Below are 22,219 nucleotides of genomic sequence, written 5' to 3'. Positions count from 1 at the left end.
CCCTGCAGGCCAATGACCTCCCACTGTTGCATATTCGACCAGGAACTTCCCCTTTTGCCAAGGTTGTGCCTGGTCTGAGGAACACTTCAGCCCCCACCACAGTTCCTCGGCCTGATCTCAGACCACCGGCTCCTGGTTTACCCCCTCTGTGGTGTCAATTTGTTCGTCATACATCAGCCACAGTGAATACTTCTACCTCCTTTATTAGGCTAGCACTCTCCAACCATCCTAACCTTGCTCTGCCTGCCCTTGCAGGAGTTACCAACTGGGGGAGCGCCGTTCTTGACTGGTGAGTTTGTTAGCGTTTCAACTTTGCCTTCTTTCCCCCCTTGTCTTAGCCCAGATTCCATTTTTACTTGTCAAGTAATCCCAACCTCCCTAATCCTAATCCTCTGCGGATTGCCTGCCAATGCAGGAGTTTTACCGGGCCGGAGGAGTGTTGGGGGAGTGCAGTCCTTTGTATCTCAGCTAATCTCCTTAGCCATATCCCCAGAGGCACCCTTCTCTTACTTTACTGTTAATCCCAGTTTTGAGCGTCTTGGTCCCACTTCGCCCTTCTTCCCACTATAGCGCCTTACCATACCCGGCGCATGTACGCCCTTTGACACCCCTCGCTGTCTCAGGGCTCCAGCCAACTGCCAGCTTAGTGATAACGGTCAAGTTGCTTCCCCATTGAATTACACCCTTACGCATACAGCTCACATTGCTGTGCTAGTCAGTTACATCCCAACTGAAACATGCCTTGTAACCCCTTGAGCTGCTGAAATTGGGGCAACAGTGTGCCATGAAACACCTGTGTATAATAGCGGTATAACTGCCATATCATACCCAAAGTGGGCGCAAAACTAAGAGGGCTGCGTGCCCGCCAGGACTACCATAAGCATACCGCTGTAACCAATGTCATAGTAAGGGCCTCACGTTATCACTTCCATATCCCAACATAACGTGCCGCGTACTTGAAATCCACCTAATCATACAGGCACCAGTATAGTCGATTCTCCGCACCTTGCTCTCCTGTGCCTGCTAAACATTTTCTCCCAACAAATGTACTATTCGTGGCCACTTCCCGCCGTCCTGTACCATTGCACTCTTCCTGTTATGTTGCTCTAAACCTACACCCAATCAAGCTCCTCGCCTGTCTTGCTCATTATTAATACCCATGCGCTATGCTGTTACCTTCAGCCAGCCGCTGAGCATGCAGGTCTGTCAGTCCTGCCTAGCCTGTAATCAGTATCTTTATTCAGGCAAATCTTTATCCACTAAGACGCATCCCGGTGCTTGAAATGACCTCTGGCAGATGTTCCCTCCTAGCGCCCCTGGGGTCTTTTTCGAGAGGTACCTTCCCCCAAGGTTTCCTGTGCCCCTGCCCCCTCTTGTTCCACACCGATAGTCCAACCTTGCATACCCACCTTAAACCTGTTTTTGGGACAAATCATCACATTGTTCCTTCCACCATTGCCAAGTCCACATTACCCTTCTTTGATGCTCACCCTTCCTCCCTATAGTACTGCATTCCCACAACTTGACCCCCCGCACCCGATACGGGCCAAAATGAAGAAAAGAAACACCATTGCCCTGATGCCTCCAGTTTTGACGCCTGCCTGTAGTGTAGTAGGCTTGTCTCTACCCAGATACATACTAGGATCTTCTCCTATGTGACATGTAAAGTGAGCAAGATTGAAGGCAACGGACTAGGCCATGATACCCTACGATGCATACGTAACTATTGGGAACCCTGAAGTGATTATGACTGGAACCGCGCCCATAGGGAATGCACCAGTGGCACTGCCGTCAACTGTTCCTACTGCACCCTTATGTTCCTCTATGAATTAAAGTAGCCCTCCACAGCCTATGCTGCACGTGAAAAACCCTTGTGCATGTTTAACCAAGCCTCTTCCTTGTATCAGCTATATTCCCTGGCTTGGACCCAAATCCCTGGATAGATACAGAAGCCTTCCCAGGTACCCCTACACCCCTTATTACCTCACTGGGGGTGGCTCTTTGCACACTGGAGACGATCGTAACGGGGAAAGTGATTGCCATCCCCTTCACCGTCCGTACGCTCGGACTATTTGTTGCGACCGTGCTCCACCGAGTGAATCAACACCTGACTTAATGTTCTGACCCCTTTTCCCAGTGGTAATTTGCATATAGGGGAAGCCAAAAAAGCGCGCCAGGGGCGGCCAGGGGTGGGGGGCGATTGAAGGAGAGCTACGAACGGTAAACGCCACAATGGCCAGATAACATCTCGACCCGCATCCTGGCTGCCGTGTGTCGTACTCCTAGCACCTCATCTCCATCATGCCACTTTATCTGACATCTTTTGTGGTGCGGCGGCCATGCAAAATGGCCTGCGCCACCACCCCCGTAACTTCCCTCATTTGAGACTTCGATTTTCCATTCAAGCAATACCACGAGCAGCGCCGCGTCGTCAGGATGTAAACCCGCCAATGCACAAAACTAGCTCCCCAAAACACATAGACCGTCGTGACCCAACTAAACATTGCGCCATCAAGCCATCGGTTCCCCTAGCATCGCCTCCTTGCCACCTATACTGCATCCCACACGGCGCAAAGCCTGCATATTTTCCCCATAAAAATGGCGTTAACCTCCACACACCAGGCCATCTTCCCAAATGCTCCGTGCTGTCTGGGCCCTATAACTCAACCATCCCTTTCACACCCCAGCTCACACTGTTATTAACGTGCGTGGTACAAATATTCTTTAACCTGAACCCTAACAAAGTGCTTTACAACCTGGGGCGAGCTTCTAAGAGCTTTAGAGGTGGCTGCCATTGGGGCTGGACATTCCTAAAACAACCATGCTTGCAACCCGGAAATCCCTGAGAACTGGACAGGATAAATTGTTGACAATTACAAGCAAAATGTCCTATTTGCTCTCCCCGTAACAGCAGATGATTGCCAGAGGCCGGGATTTCGCATCTGCGTCGCACTGAGTTGTCCTGCTTCCAAGCAATGACGGTCTCAGCTGCCCCGCAGGTACCCCTCTACCCCAAAGATGACCCAAGCCCACCTTATTGGTCCTTTGGGTCTAAAGCAAAGTGCCCATAATCATTCTAAAGGCTGCAATCTACAAGTTTCTCAACTCCAAAGCGACCCCTTGGCCGCCCAAGGTGGATGGAAACAATGTACACCAACTAATAACAGAAGCCTGTTCTGGCCTGCGGCCCCCAACACACATTGTCCGTGCCGAAAACACCACTAGTGTGCCAAAACCCTGAAAAATGGGGGGGGGGTCCAAGGCGCGGTTATCCTCCTACGCCCCATTCTTAGTCAATTGGTTTTGACTAAAGGGGACTGTTCACCCCTGATAGGGCTCAAAACCCAGCCCCTTCTGCCTGCATGGCCTGCACCTTCCCCCCTGGGCTAGCGAGGCCATCGTAGCACCCACCCTGTAATGATCCAAACGTATCCCACGACGACATGCAATCCCCTTTGGTACTCTTAAGCAAAAGCTAGGTCAATGTCAAAATTCACCTGATGTCCAATCCGATTGCATGTCAAAATTGCAATTATCAAAACCCAAAAAAACAAAATCGCGGTATTCAAACTCGGGGCTCCTCCATTCCCAGTCGAAAGACTTCTCCCCTGCGCCGCTGGTCTTTCGTGATGCATGGCCACCCCAAATCTTTTCTGTATGAGCTAAAATCCCACGTTACATGAAACCCTGAAAATCGAACCACGACAAACCAAATTGGTGCGGCGACAGCGCTGCAACAAACTAAAAACTTTGCATTTGCGCTCTCTTTGCAAACCCTTTGCCTGCCTGCCGTACCCCCTAACCCGTGCGCTCCGCGAATGACCCAATGCTCTAAACCTAGGTCACATCGCGCACCCTCCTCGCTGTGCTATCGCATACTCCTCACTATTACCAACATATTGAAAATTGCACGGAGGGCCAACAATGCGGGCAGGAAAATGGCAGAACCAGGCTGCCGCCCCTGCCCCTCCTGCGTTACCTTTCCAAAAACGCTGTTGCATGCCTCGCCAAAAACTAACCAGCTGCAGGCCGCAGCCGGGCCCACTAGTTTTGTGGGCCCCTCTCCCCCTCCCCCCTGTTTCACAGAACGCACAAAATGGCCGTACCCTGGTGCCGCCAACCAGCCCCCGGATAAATGCCACTAAGCCTTTATACACTAACATATGAAAAAACCTCCACCCTGATCAAAAGGCTGCCACCACAAACAAACGCCCTCTACCCTTTTAAACGGAAGGCGCACGCAAACCATTAATAGTCCCAGTTCTCCCCCTTGGAGTAACTTCTCTTCTGGCCTGCCAGAGCTGAGCCCTGCTTTCACCTCTCTCCTAGCCCTGTTCCTTACCCGACGCCCATTCCTGGCCATTTCGTGAAGTTCCTCCTTGCGGTAAACCACATCAAAACTGGAAGCCCTCTTCCTCTGGGTCAGGAACACTGTACGGCATCCTGAGCAGTGACAAGACTAGAAACCTTCCTCCTCCGTGTCCGGAACTGCATGGCATCACGATCACGACCAGCACCACAGCTCTAATGAAATTGTTCCTTTGTCTCCCGGCGGGCGTCCTTTTGCAGGGGCTGGCTCCTTGCTGCAGCAGGACGTGACGCCTGCCCGTTATAAGGGGCATTCCTGTGGCGTTGGCCCTTTAAGGGCACGCACGCGACGGGGTGACGTTCACTCCGTCGCGTGCGCAGTTAAATAAACGGGGCGTTCCCCGTGACGACACAGTCACCGGGGAGCCCACACTTGCAACACCGCTGTCTCCGTGTCTCTGTGTCACAGGGGGTGGAGGGCTCACGGACGGCGGCATCCGGAGACCGCCAACAGTGGCGACGAGTGCCGGGATCACTTCCTGGAACAGGCGGAGACATTTGCTGGGAGCGTAGATGATCCTACGTGAACGCTCCAGCGAATTCTGACCGCGGAGAAGGAAGCGACACACTCGGCCGGCGGCCATCTTGATGAATAGGCCTCGGAGACTCACGGCTTCATAGCGAAGCGTCGGTGAGCCATCCGGACATTATTTTTGGATATTTCAGCGGCGGACAGTCGCTGGAAACAGCACGTGTCAATTTCAGAATGATTCATTGACATTTTCACTGTTTTTCACCGAGTAGATGGGTGAGACTCTATGGGAAGCGTGCTGAATGCACTAGGGGTCTTTCCCCCCTGCTCAATTTTTGGACACTTCATTGTCTGCCTGCTGGCTTGAGTGATACATCTGCGAGGAGTGCGCCTGGTGAGAGGCAGAATTTAATCCATCTCTGGAGGCTGACTGCTGGTGGTGAGTTGCGGCCCCATCAATTATATCTTCTGGGGTGCCTGTGCGCTATCCACCATGAGCCAAGCTGCTGCTGCTGCGCCTCCGCCTGCTCCCCCGCTGAAACCACCTGGGTCCCTACAGTGCCTGAGTTTGATACCTCGGGTGCTCCATCAAGCCTGGGACAGAGGTGGAAGATGTGGATGGATAGGCTTGAGATGTACTTCAGGGCCACGATGGAGACAAGCGACGACAGCAAGCTGGCCACTCTCCTGTACTCTGCTGGCCCAGCAGTGCATGAGATATTTCTGTCCCTGCAGCCGGCGGATGGGTCGTTTGCGGCGGCAAAGGATGCACTCCATAATCATTTTCTGCCAATGGCCAACGCAGATTATGAACGTTTTCTCATGGGAACGGCTCGACAGAAGGATGACGAGACTCTGGATGTGTTCTATGGGCGGCTGCGGAGACTGGCCGCGCCATGTGCGTGGAACGACCCTGAAGTCATGATTCGCAACCAACTCATTCAGGGGTGTGTCTCTGGGAAACTGAGGCGCCAGATATTGAGCGAGCCTGGCATCACCCTTCCTCGCATCCTAGAACTGGGAAGGTGCCACGAGGTGTCGGAATTGCGGGCGACCAGAATGGAAGCTGGTGCCCGCCCAGGCAAGGTGGAGGAGGTCTGCGCGGTCGGAAGAGGCCGTGGAGCGAGGCGCCCCATGAACACTCAGAGCCCGCGCCCGCTTGGGACCACTTCCTCGTGCCCAAAGTGTGGGTACGATCTCCCGCACCCAGCTGAATGCCCTGCGACTGGGATTAAGTGCGGTAGGTGCGGAGGCGCGGACCACTTCGCCAGGATGTGCAGATCTGCAGCTCCCAAGATAGTGCCTAGGGGGCCTGTTCGAGCTGGTTTCTTCTGACCCCAAAGGACGTCCAACGTCGCTCAGGTGGACCAGGGTGACGAAGGGGTGCCTCAGGAAGAGGAGGAGGAGGAAGAGGACGAGGAAAACGTTTTCTTCGTGTCCAGTGTGAGCATGCTGAAATCCCGCTCCAAGAGACAGCCCAGGTGCAACGTGCTTGTCAATGGTGACTCTGTACCAATGCTAGTGGACACCGGTGCGTCCGTGAATGTGATGGCCAGACAGCACTATGATACCATGCAGGCCCCGCCCACGCTGACCGCACCGAGAGCACGCATATTCGCCTTCGGCGGCGATCAGCCCCTCCCTCTGGACGGCGTATTCGTGGCTGATGTTCAATATGGGGACTCACACATCCGGGCCAGATTCTATGTCACCCCGGTGAGCGACAACACCTTGCTTTGCTGTGCTGCGGCTGAGGCGCTGGGAATTGTCACATTTGCATATTCAGTGTACTTAGACGACATTCAGGTACTCCTGGCCAAACACAGCTCCCTGTTTGAAGGCATCGGACAGTTGGGGGGTGAGCCGGTCCGGCTCCACATCGATGAGTCAATCCAACCAGTGGCGCTGAAGCACCGGCGAGTTCCGTTTCATCTCAGGGATCTGGTGGATCGAGAACTGGACAATCTGGTGGGGCTGGACATTATTGAAAAGGTGGAGGGCCCCACCCCGTGGGTGTCTCCCATTGTCATCGCGCGCAAGCCCAAACAGCCGGATGCGGTGAGGATCTGTGTGGACATGCGACTCCCCAATAAGGCCATAAAGAGGGAGCGACACTTGACCCCTACCATCGATGACATCATAGCAGAACTGCAAGGGGCGAGGTTCTTTTCCAAACTGGACCTGAGAGCAGGCTATCATCAGGTGGTCCTGCACCCCGAGACCCGCTACATCACAACCTTTACCACTCATCGAGGTCTTTACCGATACAAGAGGTTGAGTTTTGGGGTGTCTTCCGCGGCGGAGGTCTTCCAAAACATCATAAGAGGGGCACTAGCGGATTTGGATGGAGTCCTTAATATTAGCGACGACATCTTGGTGTATGCCAGGTCAGAGACGGAGCATCTGGCATGCCTGGCCAAGACCTTTGAACGCCTGCGCTCGCTGGGACTCACCCTGCACAAGGACAAGTGTGAATTTCTGAAAACAACGATCGAATTCTTTGGGTTCGTGTTCAAGGCGGATGGGGTGTCGCCGGACCCCCGCAAAGTGAGGGACATAAAGGTGGCACGTCCGCCAGAGAATGTTGCGGAGGTGAGGAGCTTCTTGGGGATGGTTACTTACTGTGGCCGTTTCATCAGGAATCTGGCGTCCCGTTCAGAGCCGTTGAGATCGCTCACAAAGAAGGACACCACCTGGCAGTGGGGCCCCCTTGAGCAGGCGGCATTCGATGACATCAGAGGTGCCTTGGCGGCGGACGACACCATGGCGTTCTTCGATCCGAGTCTGCAGACAGAGATCGTTGTGGACGCCAGCCCATATGGACTGGGGCAGTACTTACACAAGTGGGGAATGACCAGGAGATTCGACCCATAGCATACGCCAGTAAGGCGCTCTCCGACACCGAGCAAAGGTACTCCCAGATTGAGAGGGAAGCCCTGGCGGTGCTGTGGGGTTGCAGACACTTTCGCCTCTACATTCTGGGGCGCCCCGTGACTGTGGTCACGGACCACAAGCCATTGTTGCCTATCATGGCGAGCTCATCATCCCGTCCACCAGTGAGAATAGAGCGCTGGATGCTCGCCCTGCTCGAGTATGGAGTGTCGTTGACCTATCGTCCAGGGGCTAACAACGCGGCAGACTACCTCTCTCGACACCCAAGAGGGGACTCGCAGGAGTCTGCATCAGCGGAAGAGGCCGACGAACATGTCCGCCTGGTTGTGGAGACGGCCACCCCAAACTCCATGCAGGTGGAAGAGCTCGAGGTTGCATCAAAAGGTGACGAATGTTTCGCCATCCTGAGGAAAGCCATGCAGAGGGGTACCTGGAAGACGGTACTGGAGGCCGTGGAACGCAGGACATGTGAAGCCAGAGTGGCCCTCGAGCAGTTATGGAGAGTGAGAGAAGAACTGACATTCTCAGAGTAGGGGCTGCTACTGAGGGGTGAGAGGATCGTGGTGCCCCAGGCCAAAATTGCACAGGTCATCACCTTGGCGCACCAGGGTCATCAAGGGGCGCCCAAAACCAAAGCTCGCCTCCGCCAGAAGGTGTGGTTCCCGGAACTCGAGCGGAAGGTCGAAGCATTTGTGGCGTCGTGCGTATGGTGCCAGGCTGCGGCACCGGCCCAGCGGGAACCATCCATTGAAGCAATGCCCAGAGGGACCAGGCCATGGGAAGTGGTGCACGCAGACTCCGGGTCCACGCCGAGAGGCACTCACTTCCTAGTTGTGGTGGACGAGTGGTCTCGATACCCGGAGGTCGAGTTCATAGAGTCCGTCGCATTTGAGAACGTGGTGGTGGCGCTGGAGAAGATTTTCGCCACCCAAGGCCTGCCCTCTGTGCTGTGCTCCGACAACGGGGCACCATTCCAAGGCGAGAGTTTTGCCGAGCTCATGAGGGAGTATGGCATTCAACACCGACGGGTAACCCCACTGTGGCCCCGGGCCAACGGGGAGGCGGAGCGCATGATGCGCACCCTCAACAAAGTGTTCAGGATCGCCCACGGAAAGGGCGAGTGCTTGCAGAGGGCCCTGTACGTCTTCCTGCGGGGATATCGGACCACACCTCACTCCTCAACGGGGGTGGCCCCGGCGGAGGCTCTCTTCCAGAGATGCCCGAGAGACGTCATACCGGAGGTGGGGGACAGGGACCCTGCCATCATTGACAATGAACAGGTCGAAGAGGACAGACGAATCAGGACGCAGATGGAAAACATCCGGAGGGGCCCGAGACCCCCGCACATCGCGCCGGGAGATGAGGTTTTGGTGAGAAATCGCCACCCACAAGGAAAGTTGTCCCTCACGTATGAACCCGCTCCTCTAGATGTCGTGGCGGTCAAGGGCTCTATGGTGACAGCCTCTGACGGGACGTCGTCTGTAACAAGGAATGCTTCATTCTTCAGGAGGATCAGTGACCCGAGAGTGGACAGCCCGGACAACCGAGAGGGTGAGGGTGCCTTGGATGAAGGTGGTGGTGAAAGCCCCGCCGTGGACTCTCTGGCTCGAGGCAGACCAGGTCAAGAGACACCGGCCAGGGACGTTGGCAGGAGGTACCCCCTGAGAACAGGGCGTGGGAAACCTGCCCGTCTCACAGACTATGTGACGGACTAAGCTGGGGAGGCTGACCGGGGGTAATGGTCAGACCGTGACAGGTACCCGCGGGGGATCCAGGGTGGCTGTGAATAAATGGGGGTTTTTGGAGTTGACAGAGTTGTGTGCTTTATAAATGTGTGATAGTTAGTCCCTCCTGTTTCCAATTTGTTGTTATGGAAAAGGAGGAGTGTGGCGTTGGCCCTTTAAGGGCACGCACGCGACGGGGTGACGTTCACTCCGTCGCGTGCGCAGTTAAATAAACGGGGCGTTCCCCGTGACGACACAGTCACCGGGGAGCCCACACTTGCAACACCGCTGTCTCCGTGTCTCTGTGTCACGGGGGGTGGGAGGCTCACGGACGGCGGCATCCGGAGACCGCCAACAATTCCCTGGCCCTTTCTTTTGTCCGCCCTTCGTAGGCTTTTGCCATTCTTTGGTGGGCACCCTCCCCCTTACCCAGGGGGGGAGGGAGGACAAGGACCCTGCACGGGTTATCAGGGTGCCTCCTCCATTACTGTGTTTTCCCGTTGTCACCTTCATGTCAGTCTCTCTTTTTGTAATGGGTAGGGCGATGCAGTCAACAACATTATCAGCGCCACGGTCATGCCCCGCATGCAGGTGAAGCGGGTATATTTGCTGCTTTCTGCAACGTAGGCCATGCCCAATCAGCATCTCCCCCAGCAGGAGTAGTTCAACACATAATGTGTCGGCCAAGCCACGTCAGGCAGCGGCCAGGCTGCACCATGTGCCAGCTCCCCCAGGCAGGAGTTCGCTAACGTTGACATGGTTACACTCTCTTCTGTTAAGCTGCCCGTTTGGCCGCGCCACAAGTTTTGCCCCCAGGCAGGAGGTGAAGAAGGCTGCAGGCTGTCGGGCCGCGCCACTTCCTCTCTCCCCCTCAGGAGTCAGCAAGCTTGCACCATGGTTTCAGGCAGCAGCGCGATGTTCCACCAACTCATTGCCAGTTGTTAAGGGGCTGGCCAGTCCGGTCCTGAGCTAGTCATGGCAGTAGCACACACACAATACAAAGGACCACACCCCAGGACATTACTGGTTGACTAGCCACTTGCCCCTTTTATTCACTTGGCGACACATGTCCCACGTGTCACTACACACGTGACTTTAGCACGAGCCCAGGAGGGGCTTAAGTCACAACATACCCGTCCACAAACTGTTTCTCTGGTTTCAGCCAATCGCTCTGTCGCTAGAGTTGCGCTACTTTAGACTGCCTTTCCTCAGGACACACACAGAATTCTACTGGGCACCAGCAAGGTGTCTCTGCTCAGCCTCTCATATTGCATCTTCCTTGCATTGTGCCAGGTTCTGAGTATCTTGCAGAGTTTCTGCTCTTGCTGCAGTCGGTTTGCCTAGATTATGCATGGTATTGTTTTAACGTCTGCATCTTATCTTCCCGTTCCCTGGTAATCAACTCTGTTTTGTCAACTGCTTTGGCTAGTTCTTCCAGCGCAGGACTATTGCATAGGCCACCTGACTATTGTCAAGGAAGTAAGACTTCAGACGCCATACTCTGCGCAATGTTACAGAGCCACTTCATCAGATCTTTTTGTACCAGATCTTCCCTGTCCCTTTTAGCGAAGACTATGATACAACAGTTGGATTGCCCCACCCTGCAAATTCATTGGACTTTGGTTCCTGTGTTATCCACAGTGTCATCTCAGGAGGGTGTGCAGTATATGGTTCTCTTCTTGTTCAGTTAATAAACTACTTGGTAAGATACCCAACTGTTCCTGGATTTAAGCTGTTAGTGTTATTCAAAACTAACTGTAAAACGGTACTACTTCCACCGACCTAAGTGTAGCTTTGGCCAACTTAAAACATGTTCTCAAGAGAATCTACTGATCACAAACTCCTATATAATAACTTCACAATCTGTTCCAATATGTTCATATATGGTTTACACTCTAGGAACATTTCAAATGAAATAACCAGAAAACACAGCTGCATAGACACATGCACTTTTACTCCACCCAATACAGAAAGGATACAGTCTTTGTAGATGAGTCGATCTCCTTTTGCAGACAAGATGAAGATTTGGGCGATCATTGTTACCTACAAAATAGGTGAAACATATCAGCAACTGCCATGGCCAACCTCTAAGTCACAAAGCATTTAATAAGAAATAAAAAAAAAAAGGATAGTAGGAATACTCACTGTGTACTGTGTACACTGACAATGTGCTATAGCCTAAAGGAAGTAACAAGGAACCCGTCACCTGTAGGAAGGATGGATTCAGTGAGGACTGCATTTCACTTAAGAAGAATGAGCTTTAGCGATACACTTAGCTGTGGAAAGCATGAGTTAAGCCCAATGGACTGTGTGGCAGGGGTCTTCAATATTTGGATCTGCAGATGTTTTGGACTACAACTCCCAACATCCCGAGCCAGCATAGACAATGGTGTACCATGGGAATCGTAGTCCAAAACAACTGCAGAATCTGTGGCAGGGTGAAAAATGTGCACTCATCACTAGGCATTGGCTAGTGATATTTGACTTTTGCCAAGTAAGAAAGGGTGCACTTTGTGTATGTACAGAATTGAGGTGGAGAGTGACTGACTTTTCTATGACTGCCGAGAAGCTCGAAATTAGAATTGTTGCGTTCTGCCTGTGGTTTATGGATATTGAATATAGACAATGATCACTTATAGTGGATGGGTATGGAGATTGCTCATGGGCAAGCTAACATTCACCCCCATATTTGCATATGTATTCCTGTGAATGTCCTCCCACAAAACACTACATTTCATCTGTTAGATTCCCAGGAGCAAGCATGGCATATAATCTGAAGGGATGGATGGCTCTAACGATTCATAGAGAATCTGTTCCCTCTAAGGCAGTTGGATTCTGTCATTTTGCTCAAGAACAAAAAAACAATCTTCCCCTTGAAGGGAGTAGGGGCTCATCCATGGTCAGAAAACCTGCCCACTGTAGGGGGGATGATTTGGGGGATGTGCCCATGTCTAAAGAACCTGCTACCAGTAGAATGAACAGGCTGTGGGGATCAGTACAAGGACAGAGAACCTATTAATGAAATGTGAAACTGAGCCGGTAAGCGGTATACAAACACAAACTGGAAGGGCGACTATGTTTAGTAACTCGAGGTGAGCTCCCAGAACATCCTATTCCACCATCCTTAGAGAGGGACAGACCAAATGTCTCCCCAAAGTACCCCTGGTCTACAAATGGTTAGCATAGGCCAAGCTCAGGACAGCTCTGCCAGATATGCTGGGAGACCAATGATCCACAATGCAAATAAGTCCTATGGGACTCGAATGGGGAGTTACTTTTTCCAGCGCCTGGCTTCAGGGACCGCCAGGGCTGTAATGCCCCGGTGATTCCCCATTACCAGGCACCGGAAGAAAACACGATTCTGGCGGCAGCCATGCCGTTTTTACCGGCACGGCTACCGCCAAGGTCGTAATGAAGCCCATTGTTAACTATAGGAAGAATTTCTTTGTGCAGGGATGGAGAATCTGCCATTCTTAGAAATAATGTATCTGGGCAGTCTCTCCAGAGACTTGAAACTTTGCCTGTAGGAAAGAAGGAAAGACTGCAGAGTCACTTAGGGGAAATGGAACCAGTTGCATGCAGAAAGGTTGTTTGCCGGTTGATTATACCTATAAGATAGCTTGGCAAGTTCAGGGCTTACCTCAGACATTTGTAGTTATCATAGAGGATACAGGTTTGAAGCCTGTCGAAGCCAACCACTCTGAGGGCTTTAAAGTGATTACCATTACAATGTCCAATAACACCTACTACCACAGGGCTTAGAAGCAGGAAGAAAGCATCAGAAAGCGCTACACATAAATGTTATTATTAATCTAGTAACATAGAGCCTGTGAAAACAGTATAGACCTCTGAAATTAGCACATAGGTACAGAACTTCCTGTGTCTCAGGCTTGATGGTCCAGAGTGCGGTCAAAGAGATACAAATACTCCAAATGGGCTGAAGAAATTAGCTCAGGGACGCAGAGACTTTCACCTACTGTGCAGGATGGGCTCAGTGGATTAGAAAAGGTATACAAAGTCATTCACCTCAAGTGGATAGTTCCAATAAGACTGGAAAGGGACAACGGGTTGATCACAGAAACAGAACATGCTCTCTCTGAGACTTGGTTTATTCAGAGCTGCACCCAGCAACATCTCTAGGACTGAATGTGTTTATGACACTGGCAGAGGGGTCGAGATCCAGAGCAACACCTTCCTTAATTATGTGAATTGTATGGGTGTGCCTTACTCGGCACCACACCATTTGAAAGGTTTAAAACAGGGATTGACCAATCACGGTTCCATGTGTTAATATCCCCGCAAAAATATCGCCATACAAAAATATCGCCATTTTTTTGCGGCGATATTAAGGCATGGAACCTGCGGGGGACACCCCTCAACCCCCATATTATTTTAAAAGGAGCGGGGGACAACCCCGTAACCCCCACTCACAATATCCCCAAATAGTATCCCCACTAAAAACATTGCCTATGGCGTTCCCGACGACCATATAAATGGCGATATTTTTGGTTGGGATAATATTACCTGATATCCCAATCACGTGCTGTTGGTCTCTTTTTGGAGACTTGCGTTGAGGTCTCCAAGTTTAACAGATCATCATTTCTTTGGCCACTCTCTAAAAGGTGTGAACTCTATTCCTGCAAACACCCCTTTAGAGATCAGGTTTTCTGTACTCCTGCCCATTAAGTATTTCATCCAAAGAGGAGTTGCACACTCTCAGTCAAATTTGCTTTAATTGAAAATATTGATTAAGCATATACAACAAGGATAGGATACAAGACAATAAATATATGACCATATACAATCAAAAATGTTTTAGAGTACATAGTTTCAAATGCAGCTCCCAATATTTACAACAATGTCATTCTAATCCTCATAGAGGATACTATAGAGCTACTACACATTGTGTAAATTTATAGGCCCTTAAAGCGTTTTAAGTACTGTGATCAATCCTTTCCCAGCGGTTGTCTCTGCCCATGTGGCCAGGGGATGGCAGGTGCTACCTGATCCGGACCCTGTGGGGCGGCTATATGTGGGAGGATCACATGGGGGAGGCAACCTTCAGGACATTGTATCCTTTTCCTTTTGCGGATACCCCATCCATTCCCCAATCCTTTATGGCCTATTGTCATACCCACCCCTTACCCACCTAGGGACACTATTGAAAATATCTTCCCATACTCTCCAGCAAGAACTGATTTGCCTTTCAAGATTACTGAGAACACTGTCCCAGACTTTGCATACAGGTTATCAAGAACTGACTTTCGTTTTCCTAAATGCAAAATTAATGCAGATTACTGAAGGCCAAGAGCGTAAGCTGCGCTCTAGTACTTGCCTGATGCTGGACGGTGTAAACTAGCGAACCAGCTGACCATCAGAAGTTGGCTGGAGAACTCCCCACCTCTCGGTTTTGACCGAGGGACTGCAGCGCTGGAACGAGGTCTGTGGAGCCAACCTGCTCATCGAGGATATCGACCAGGAGAAGGACTCCAGAGCGCCTGCAGGTACCGCAGAGCATCTTCCCACTGCCCAAGCCCAGAGGGACGCAGAGCAGGCAAGCGGGAGCCGCGAGAGACACAGAAGCTGCAGTGCAGAGACGGCGGAAGGGAGCGGAATGCAGAAAAGCTGGTGCACGCATACCTCAGGAGAACCTGCACGAGCCATCAAGAAACGGAGAGTCCACCCAAGGAACACTGGGGTGCAAGCATGCCAAAACCACAGACGAATGTAATATACTAAAAAAGAAAGTGCTATTAAATATGATTTAAAGAGACAGAACAACGCCAAGATAAGAAAAGGTCAAGTTTGTAAATGTGCAAAGTGCATATATGAGAAAAGCCCTGGCAAGAGCAGATGCCAGGCAGATTCAAGTCATGAGAGAGAAGCCCTGGCAAGATAATATACCAAGCATATTTAAGTTATAAAAGAAAGCCCTGGAAGGGGGTATACCAGGCAGTAGCCAGTATGTTCATATAAGAAAGCCCTGGCAGGAGAGTATACCAAGTGGATGCAAGAGCAAGTGTGTTCATTGGAGAAAACCCTAGTAGGAAAACGCACCAGGCAAGGACAAGTTGAACAAGTGTGTGTGAAATAGCTCATCAAAAGGAATTCTGAGAAGAATACATCAGGATCAGAAAAGGCTGTATTCAAGCATATTGAAAAGGAGCAGAAACCCTGTAGGAGAAAACACCAGGTATCCTATCAAGACGCAGACTAACAGCCAAGCTGTTTTGTGTACCAGCTATGGTTGAACAAGAGAAACGTAAAGAACTAATATTCTTTAAAATCTAAAGCAGAGTGAAGAGAAATCCAGGGGAAGGGAACCACCCTCTGGATCAAGGAACTCCATCCTCCTGGAACTTTGTGTTGGAGTTACATTTTCCTTTTGAACATTTGTGCACTACTCAAGGCCAAAGAAATTTTCCCTTTTTACCTTAGATTTGTTTTTTTGAAAGTGAGGGCCAAAATAGTACTTTGGACATGGGACGTTTTGCTTTGGGCATTCTGACATCCGACAGATTCTTAGTTTTGTTGGAGGTAGGGAAACACCTCTTAGTGTAGTGTGAGAAACCTGAAGGTGTCTCCCTGACTAGTCCCTGGGGATCTGTCACGCAGGTGGCCTGGACATGGCCATCGCTAATGGATCCAGTTCCTAGGGGTGGACAAGTGAGGGAGGATCTCCTAGATGGCGGGTCCTAGGGGAGTGGGACACTGACGGGTGAGACACGGTATCCCCCTTCCAATACCTTTCAGGAAGCTCAGAAACTCTACTCCACCCCTTTTCCAAAACAAACACTTTTGCAAATCGCAAAAGACAAAGGACAAACATCAAAGCCGTTTACCTAACATGCCCCAATGCAAGGGTCAGGCAATTGACCATGATCACACACACCTGACGGCCCTTTCCCTTCCCGACAGGGATAAAAGGTTGAGCACAAGAGCACAATACGAGCAAGGCAGAAAACACGTCGAGACAGCTATCCATGCACAGCAGATCAAGAGTAGGAGAAAGGTGGCGAATAGCGAAAGGTTGACAAGGAGAGGAGAGAAGCAACCTTACCCTTTCCGACCCAGACCCGCAAGACCTCGGTAGAAGTAATCGTAAGACCGCAAACAATACCCCAAGTGTGTTGTAGCAAATGTCAATGGTACACAGAGCATGCCTACACTGATAAGCTACTGTGGTACCGGCCTAGACTCCAGATACGAAGAAAGCCAAGCGGTTCATCACAGTTGGTGAGTCAAGGGGAGAACCGATAAAGAAACCGAACTGTGTTGAATGAAAGTCGCAAAGTGGCACATTGAGGAAAGTTCAAGGAACTGTAAATTGTTTAGGGAAGTCCAGCTGCAGAGGGGTCCGGCACCACGTGGGTGCTCATTCAAGAGACTCGGGTTGATCCTGTGTTGAATGAAACTACTGATACCAGAAGGCCCTAGCGGAGCCGCGAGGGAATGGTCAAAGGAGTCCATCCCACAGAGAGGGCAGGAGCCCTTCTCCCTACCTGCAGCTTCGCAGCAACTCCAGCAGCTTTCTGCCTACACGAACAGCTGAGTGCTGTTACCACGCCTGACCCGCTCAATCCATCTGAGGTGAGCTCATCCTGGTGCCAGAAGGCATCTTTGCCCGCAATCCTACTTTCAGATTGCTCCCTCCACTCCCCACCGAAACGAGGAATCTACTTTCAGGGTCCCAATCGCCTGTCCCAAGATGGCGGATGTCTAGAACGGGGCAATCCACGTTGCCTAGCAACCGAGGTGCCTTTTGTGAGCACCAATCCGTCGGCAGGCGGAAGACGCCGGCTGCGGCCCTTCCAGACAAGGCCTGTGGAAAAGGCCCCGTTTTGCACCCGTTGTGCGCGTGGAGGCGCGAAACCCATTCCTTGCGCTATGCTTCTCTTGATGTGGCCACATAGCCACGATTTCGCCATCCAGAATCCTCACCTATAGACCGGATCTCGCCTTCCAGCTGAACATTTACCTGAGCCGTCTATCCACAAACTGCTACACGGCCGGTGAGTAGCGTCTGCTTCTTACAACAGACAACATAATATTTCACAACTGCCACTCACTGCCGTTGGATGTTCCTCCCCTCGTGACACTTATCTGATGTCCTACTGCACTCTTGCCTTTATTGACCTCTTTGCACGTGTCGTACACGTTAATCCGGACATTGGCGCACTATCAATATTGTCCTAGCACCTACTGTTTACATTATTTGCTCATCTGCGAGCATGTTATAGTGTTTATTGCCTACGCTACAAAGTGTTGAGCTCTCATGGGCGCCTGCCCTCGCAACTCATATAGCTCCCTCTGCCAGTCACCGATGTTATTATTAAAGCGCATGCCATTTTATTAATACTGGAAAGATAAATGCTGGCTGGCCACACTGTACTAATTCAAACCGAACCTGATGTTTGCATATCTATGTTGCATTGTTGAAATTTTGGCAAGTGCCTTTCAATCAAACCATTTGCTTTCTAGCTGAGCAATTTAATGCTGACTAATCTGATCTCAGGTCCCCTCCCTTTTGACACTTGCTGAAATGCCAGCCACTACACCGCAGTTTCTAATTGAATCACAGGCATACCATTTTTTTTAATCCATCTTGGTGTCTACCCACATTACCGTCAAATACTGTGCCCCCAACTCATATCTTGCATTTGTACTTACCCCTTCCTGCTATTGTGCTCTCATGCTTATAGCACAATCCCCTGCGCCACCTAGGGCTCAGCCACCTCTAGCCCTCATCTGAGCCACCAGGCCAACTCGAGCAGCTTAGAATCCAGCTGTTCCTACTGCTATTTGCAGCATCAGTTTACCACGTTGCAGCTACAGCGCACCAGGCTCAGCTCCTCCCCCATACTTCTACCTTAGCTACAGTCATCCATGCTAACCTGGTTAACCATCATTATGTTCCCTTACTGCATTATCCAGAACACACCCTGCACTGGGAGCCACTATGTGGGATATAAAAACGGCCTCTTCAAACTGGCCTGCCCTCGCCATCACCCCATCCCATGTCCCACTCCATCCCTGCCCTCTCTGCCACCATTTCCACTCATCACCTACCAACCTCGCATCACCAATGCCATCGCTCATGACAGTAATTTGCTCACCACCCCCAATACAAGAGAGCACGACCAGTTGCACAACACCCATGAGGAAAACCACTCTCTTCCCATCCTGTGACAGACAAGACGATCACGCCTAAGATCACGAATCATGTAGTGTGCCTTTGGTCCCACACCCTTCCTCCAATCCCCTAGGCAGACCTCGCCATTGGTGCACCTCCGCCTCTTTAAGTCCAAATCTAAATCCAAACAAGAGCCCTCCATCCTGTGCCCAGAGACCCCCAAGACAGCAGCCACCCCTAGACAGAAACTACCTGTCAGCTTTCAAGGTGCCTTCATCAATGCCTGCTCCCTTGGAGCCCACGCCATCGAAATACACAACCTCATCTTAGAACTACAACTAGACCTCCTTGTAGTCACAGAATCCCGGCTTCATCAAACCTCTGGACCACTATTGACCCTCGCAATTCCTCCAGACTACACCATCCTCAGAACTGATAGGTCCCATTCGCATTGAGGCGGTGTAGCCATTATTGCCAAGACCAAGTTCCAACTAAGATCCTGCCACACTGAAATAATTGCAGGCTATGAACCTCTCCTAACCAAACTCACTTCCAATGAAAAAACCACAATCAACCTAGTAGTGATCTATAGATCACCCAAGTCCAATAGCCATCCCGAAACACACATTTCCAAACTCCAAACAGACATTTCCAAATAGACTTTCCAAACTCCATGACCCCCCCCGGCAAGAACCCTTGCCCCTTGCATTAAAAGATCATCCCCCTTACCTATCACACCTACCCATAAAACCAAAGTTCAACCCAAACTCATTGCCTCAGACTCCAATACCCCCAAGTCCCAAAGTTCTTTAGGTTCATCAGTTCCAACCCTAGCCAGCAAAAGCCTCAAGGGCGCTCCTAAAGGCCAGATCTATGGTTGCCCCTGCCACTGAAATAGCAGAGATTATACAGACAGAAAACCTGGACTTCCTAGCGATTACTGAATCCTAGCTCCATGCCGCTGCAGGTCCAGCTCTTTCACTAGCTATCCCTTCGGGATATACGATCTTAAGATCAGATAGAACGGACACGCGAGGAGGAGGCATCGCACTCATTGCTAAAGAAAAATGAATGATCAGACTAGCGCCGCCCTTAGACACCAACTCATGTGAGAATTTTACTGCTAAACCTAACATAAATAACTCCGACACTTACTATCCACTTAATATATAGACCCCTCCAGGACCTATTGGAACCTTTGAAGATGACTTATCCAACATTGCCTCTAATAATCTTAAACAGGCCTCCCAAGTTCTACTATTAGGCGACCTCAACCTAGGCTATATTGACACCAAGGATATACATGCATCCAATGTGGCCAATAAACTAATAGAACAAGGCTTCTCACAAAAAGTGCTGCACCCTTCTCATACCAAAGGAAGAACCTTGGATTGGGTAGCAGACCATAACTGCAAAGTTACTATCTCTTCCATGTCCTCCAAATATGGTCGGACCACCACCTGATAACTTTTACGCTAGTCACGGACAAACCCATCTCTATTCCAGCTTCCATCCCACCACCCATTCCCACTCGGAATAAAAAGAATATCACCTGCGACAACCTACTCCCGCTTATCCTACCTACACTCAATGCCATCCCAGATAACTTGTGCCCCAATGACTTGGTCAGTGAATATAATAATATTATGACTACCTCCTTAGACACCATTGGACCACTCAAACTCAGACAAAGCAAACCCAAAGCACACCTCAATTCCTGGTTCACGCCATACCTGAAAGCACTTTGTGTCAAAAAAAGGTTATGTGCAACATCCTAGAAAACTCTCCCTTCTGAGGAGAACAAAATGAATCTCAGCGCTATCCCAACACTATACAAAAATGAAATCTTACTAGCCAAACGTGAATCCTATAATGCTAGAATTCCCCAAGCCAACTCCAGCACTAAAGAACTTTTCATTATCCTTAAAGAACTGGAAGTCCCCATCCCTGTGCCAGACAATTGCACCAAGGACAAACAATGGTGTTTGAATATCCAGAAAGCATTGGCTAACAAAGATACGACTCTTCAAGCAAAAATTTCTAATAAAAAAACATCATTAACTAATATCACATCTAGCAGAATCTCGCCAGACCCTCCTAATAACACAATCAAATCACCTAGGTTCAAGTTCTCCAAAGTTATCCCAATTGATACTGAAAAAACCATACTATCCCTCAAACCATCCAATTGTCAGGGAGACTGCTGCCCTGCTCAACTGATAAAGGATGCAGCCAAAGATCTACCACCTTTTATAACAAAACTTATCAACACATCATTTGCATCCAATACTATCCCATCTGACCTCAAAGATTCGTGGGTGCTCCCACTTCTAAAAAAACAGACTTTATACCCCCTAATTGCGACCAACTACCATCCTATCACGACGGTAGCATTTCTCCTGAAAATCCTAGATAAAATGGCCTACTCACAAATCCAAAAACACCTTGAAGTGAACTCCCTACTAGGATCAAGGCAATCTGGCTTCCGACCTCAGCACGGAACATAAACTGCTTTAATAGACTTGAAGGCCCAGATAGACGAACTAAGGGACAGAGGAGAATCAGCCCTTCTCCTACTCTTGGACCTATCGGCCGCTTTCAATTTGGTTGATCACCAGGTGTTATGTATTCATCTGGACTCGGCAGCACATTTCTCTACTGAAGCCATAGCTTGGATACAATCCTTTCTTAGTGAACGCACTGAGAGTATTCTCACCCACAGCCGCAGGCGACCCTATCCCCATCACTTGTGGTGTACCCCAGGGATCCTGTGTCTCACTCACCTTCTACAGCATCTACACAAAGCCCCTTTTCGATGATCTGGATCATCTGGGTATCGCCTACACTAACTACGCAGATGATACCCAGATCCTCCTACCTCTTACAGGCGATTATGAAAAGGATTTGGCCTTGGTGAACAAGATCTATCTCATCATCCAGTCATGGATGGCTACCATGGACTATGCCTGAATGATGACAAGACTGAGATCATCATCCTGGGTACATCATCCTCCCTCAAAAAATTGAGCCCTCAATATTCAGCCTTTAACATTGACCAAAACATCATCCCAGTTGCCAAGGAAGTTAAAACCTTGGGGTTTTACTTGGATTCTCCACCCTCTCCCTCAACAAACAAGTAAATGCAATGGCATCTGCCACAGCCTATACTTGCAAATTGATACGAGCAGGTAAAGCCTTCCTTTCCAACGGCAGCTGTATTACCAGGGATGTTATTTAGGGGTCGCCAGAGGTCGCAACTGTGACCCCCAGAGCTCCCTCTTGCAACCTCTGTGGTCACCCTTGCGACCTCTAGAAAAAAAAAGAAAAGAAAAAAAGTGTTTTTTTTTTCTTTTGTAATGCAAGCTCATGGGCTGTGGCCAGGACCATGTGGCTCTTTAGTTCTGGAGTAGCTGGCTTTCTTGTTAAAGCCCTTTAAAAAAAAGAAGAAAATGAGTGACACAAGTCTAACACTTTCAGCACTGACCCTAAATAAGAAAGATTAGGAATACCAAATAATGTGTCTTTCTGGAATTCTATACAATAATTGCTAGACTCATTAAAGGTTTATTTCAGGCACACTTCAGGGGGTGAGTCACCGATTTAGTCTGTTCTTAAATGCCTCAACTCAGC

At 50.2% G+C, this 22,219-nt stretch overlaps 1 protein-coding gene across 3 annotated transcripts in view; it reads right to left on the bottom strand.

Annotated features, from left to right (window-relative positions):
* The window catches only part of AP4M1 (adaptor related protein complex 4 subunit mu 1), a 585,491-nt gene that overhangs the window by 495,423 nt on the left and 67,849 nt on the right, over window positions 1-22,219 (bottom strand). For 2 of the 3 annotated variants that reach the window (XM_069646421.1, XM_069646422.1), the window contains exon 2: window positions 11,436-11,499. The exons of the other annotated variant lie outside the window; for it this stretch is intronic. In XM_069646421.1, the coding sequence (XP_069502522.1) occupies window positions 11,436-11,493 (58 nt within the window). In that variant the 5' untranslated portion in view covers window positions 11,494-11,499. The remainder of the gene's footprint in view (window positions 1-11,435; window positions 11,500-22,219) is intronic. 3 annotated transcript variants of the gene reach the window in all.

This window comes from Ambystoma mexicanum, chromosome 1p (assembly GCF_040938575.1).
Source record: "Ambystoma mexicanum isolate Mex_15411 chromosome 1p, UKY_AmexF1_1, whole genome shotgun sequence".
Taxonomy (NCBI): domain Eukaryota; kingdom Metazoa; phylum Chordata; class Amphibia; order Caudata; family Ambystomatidae; genus Ambystoma; species Ambystoma mexicanum.
This window is presented reverse-complemented; position numbering and strand designations above follow the sequence as displayed.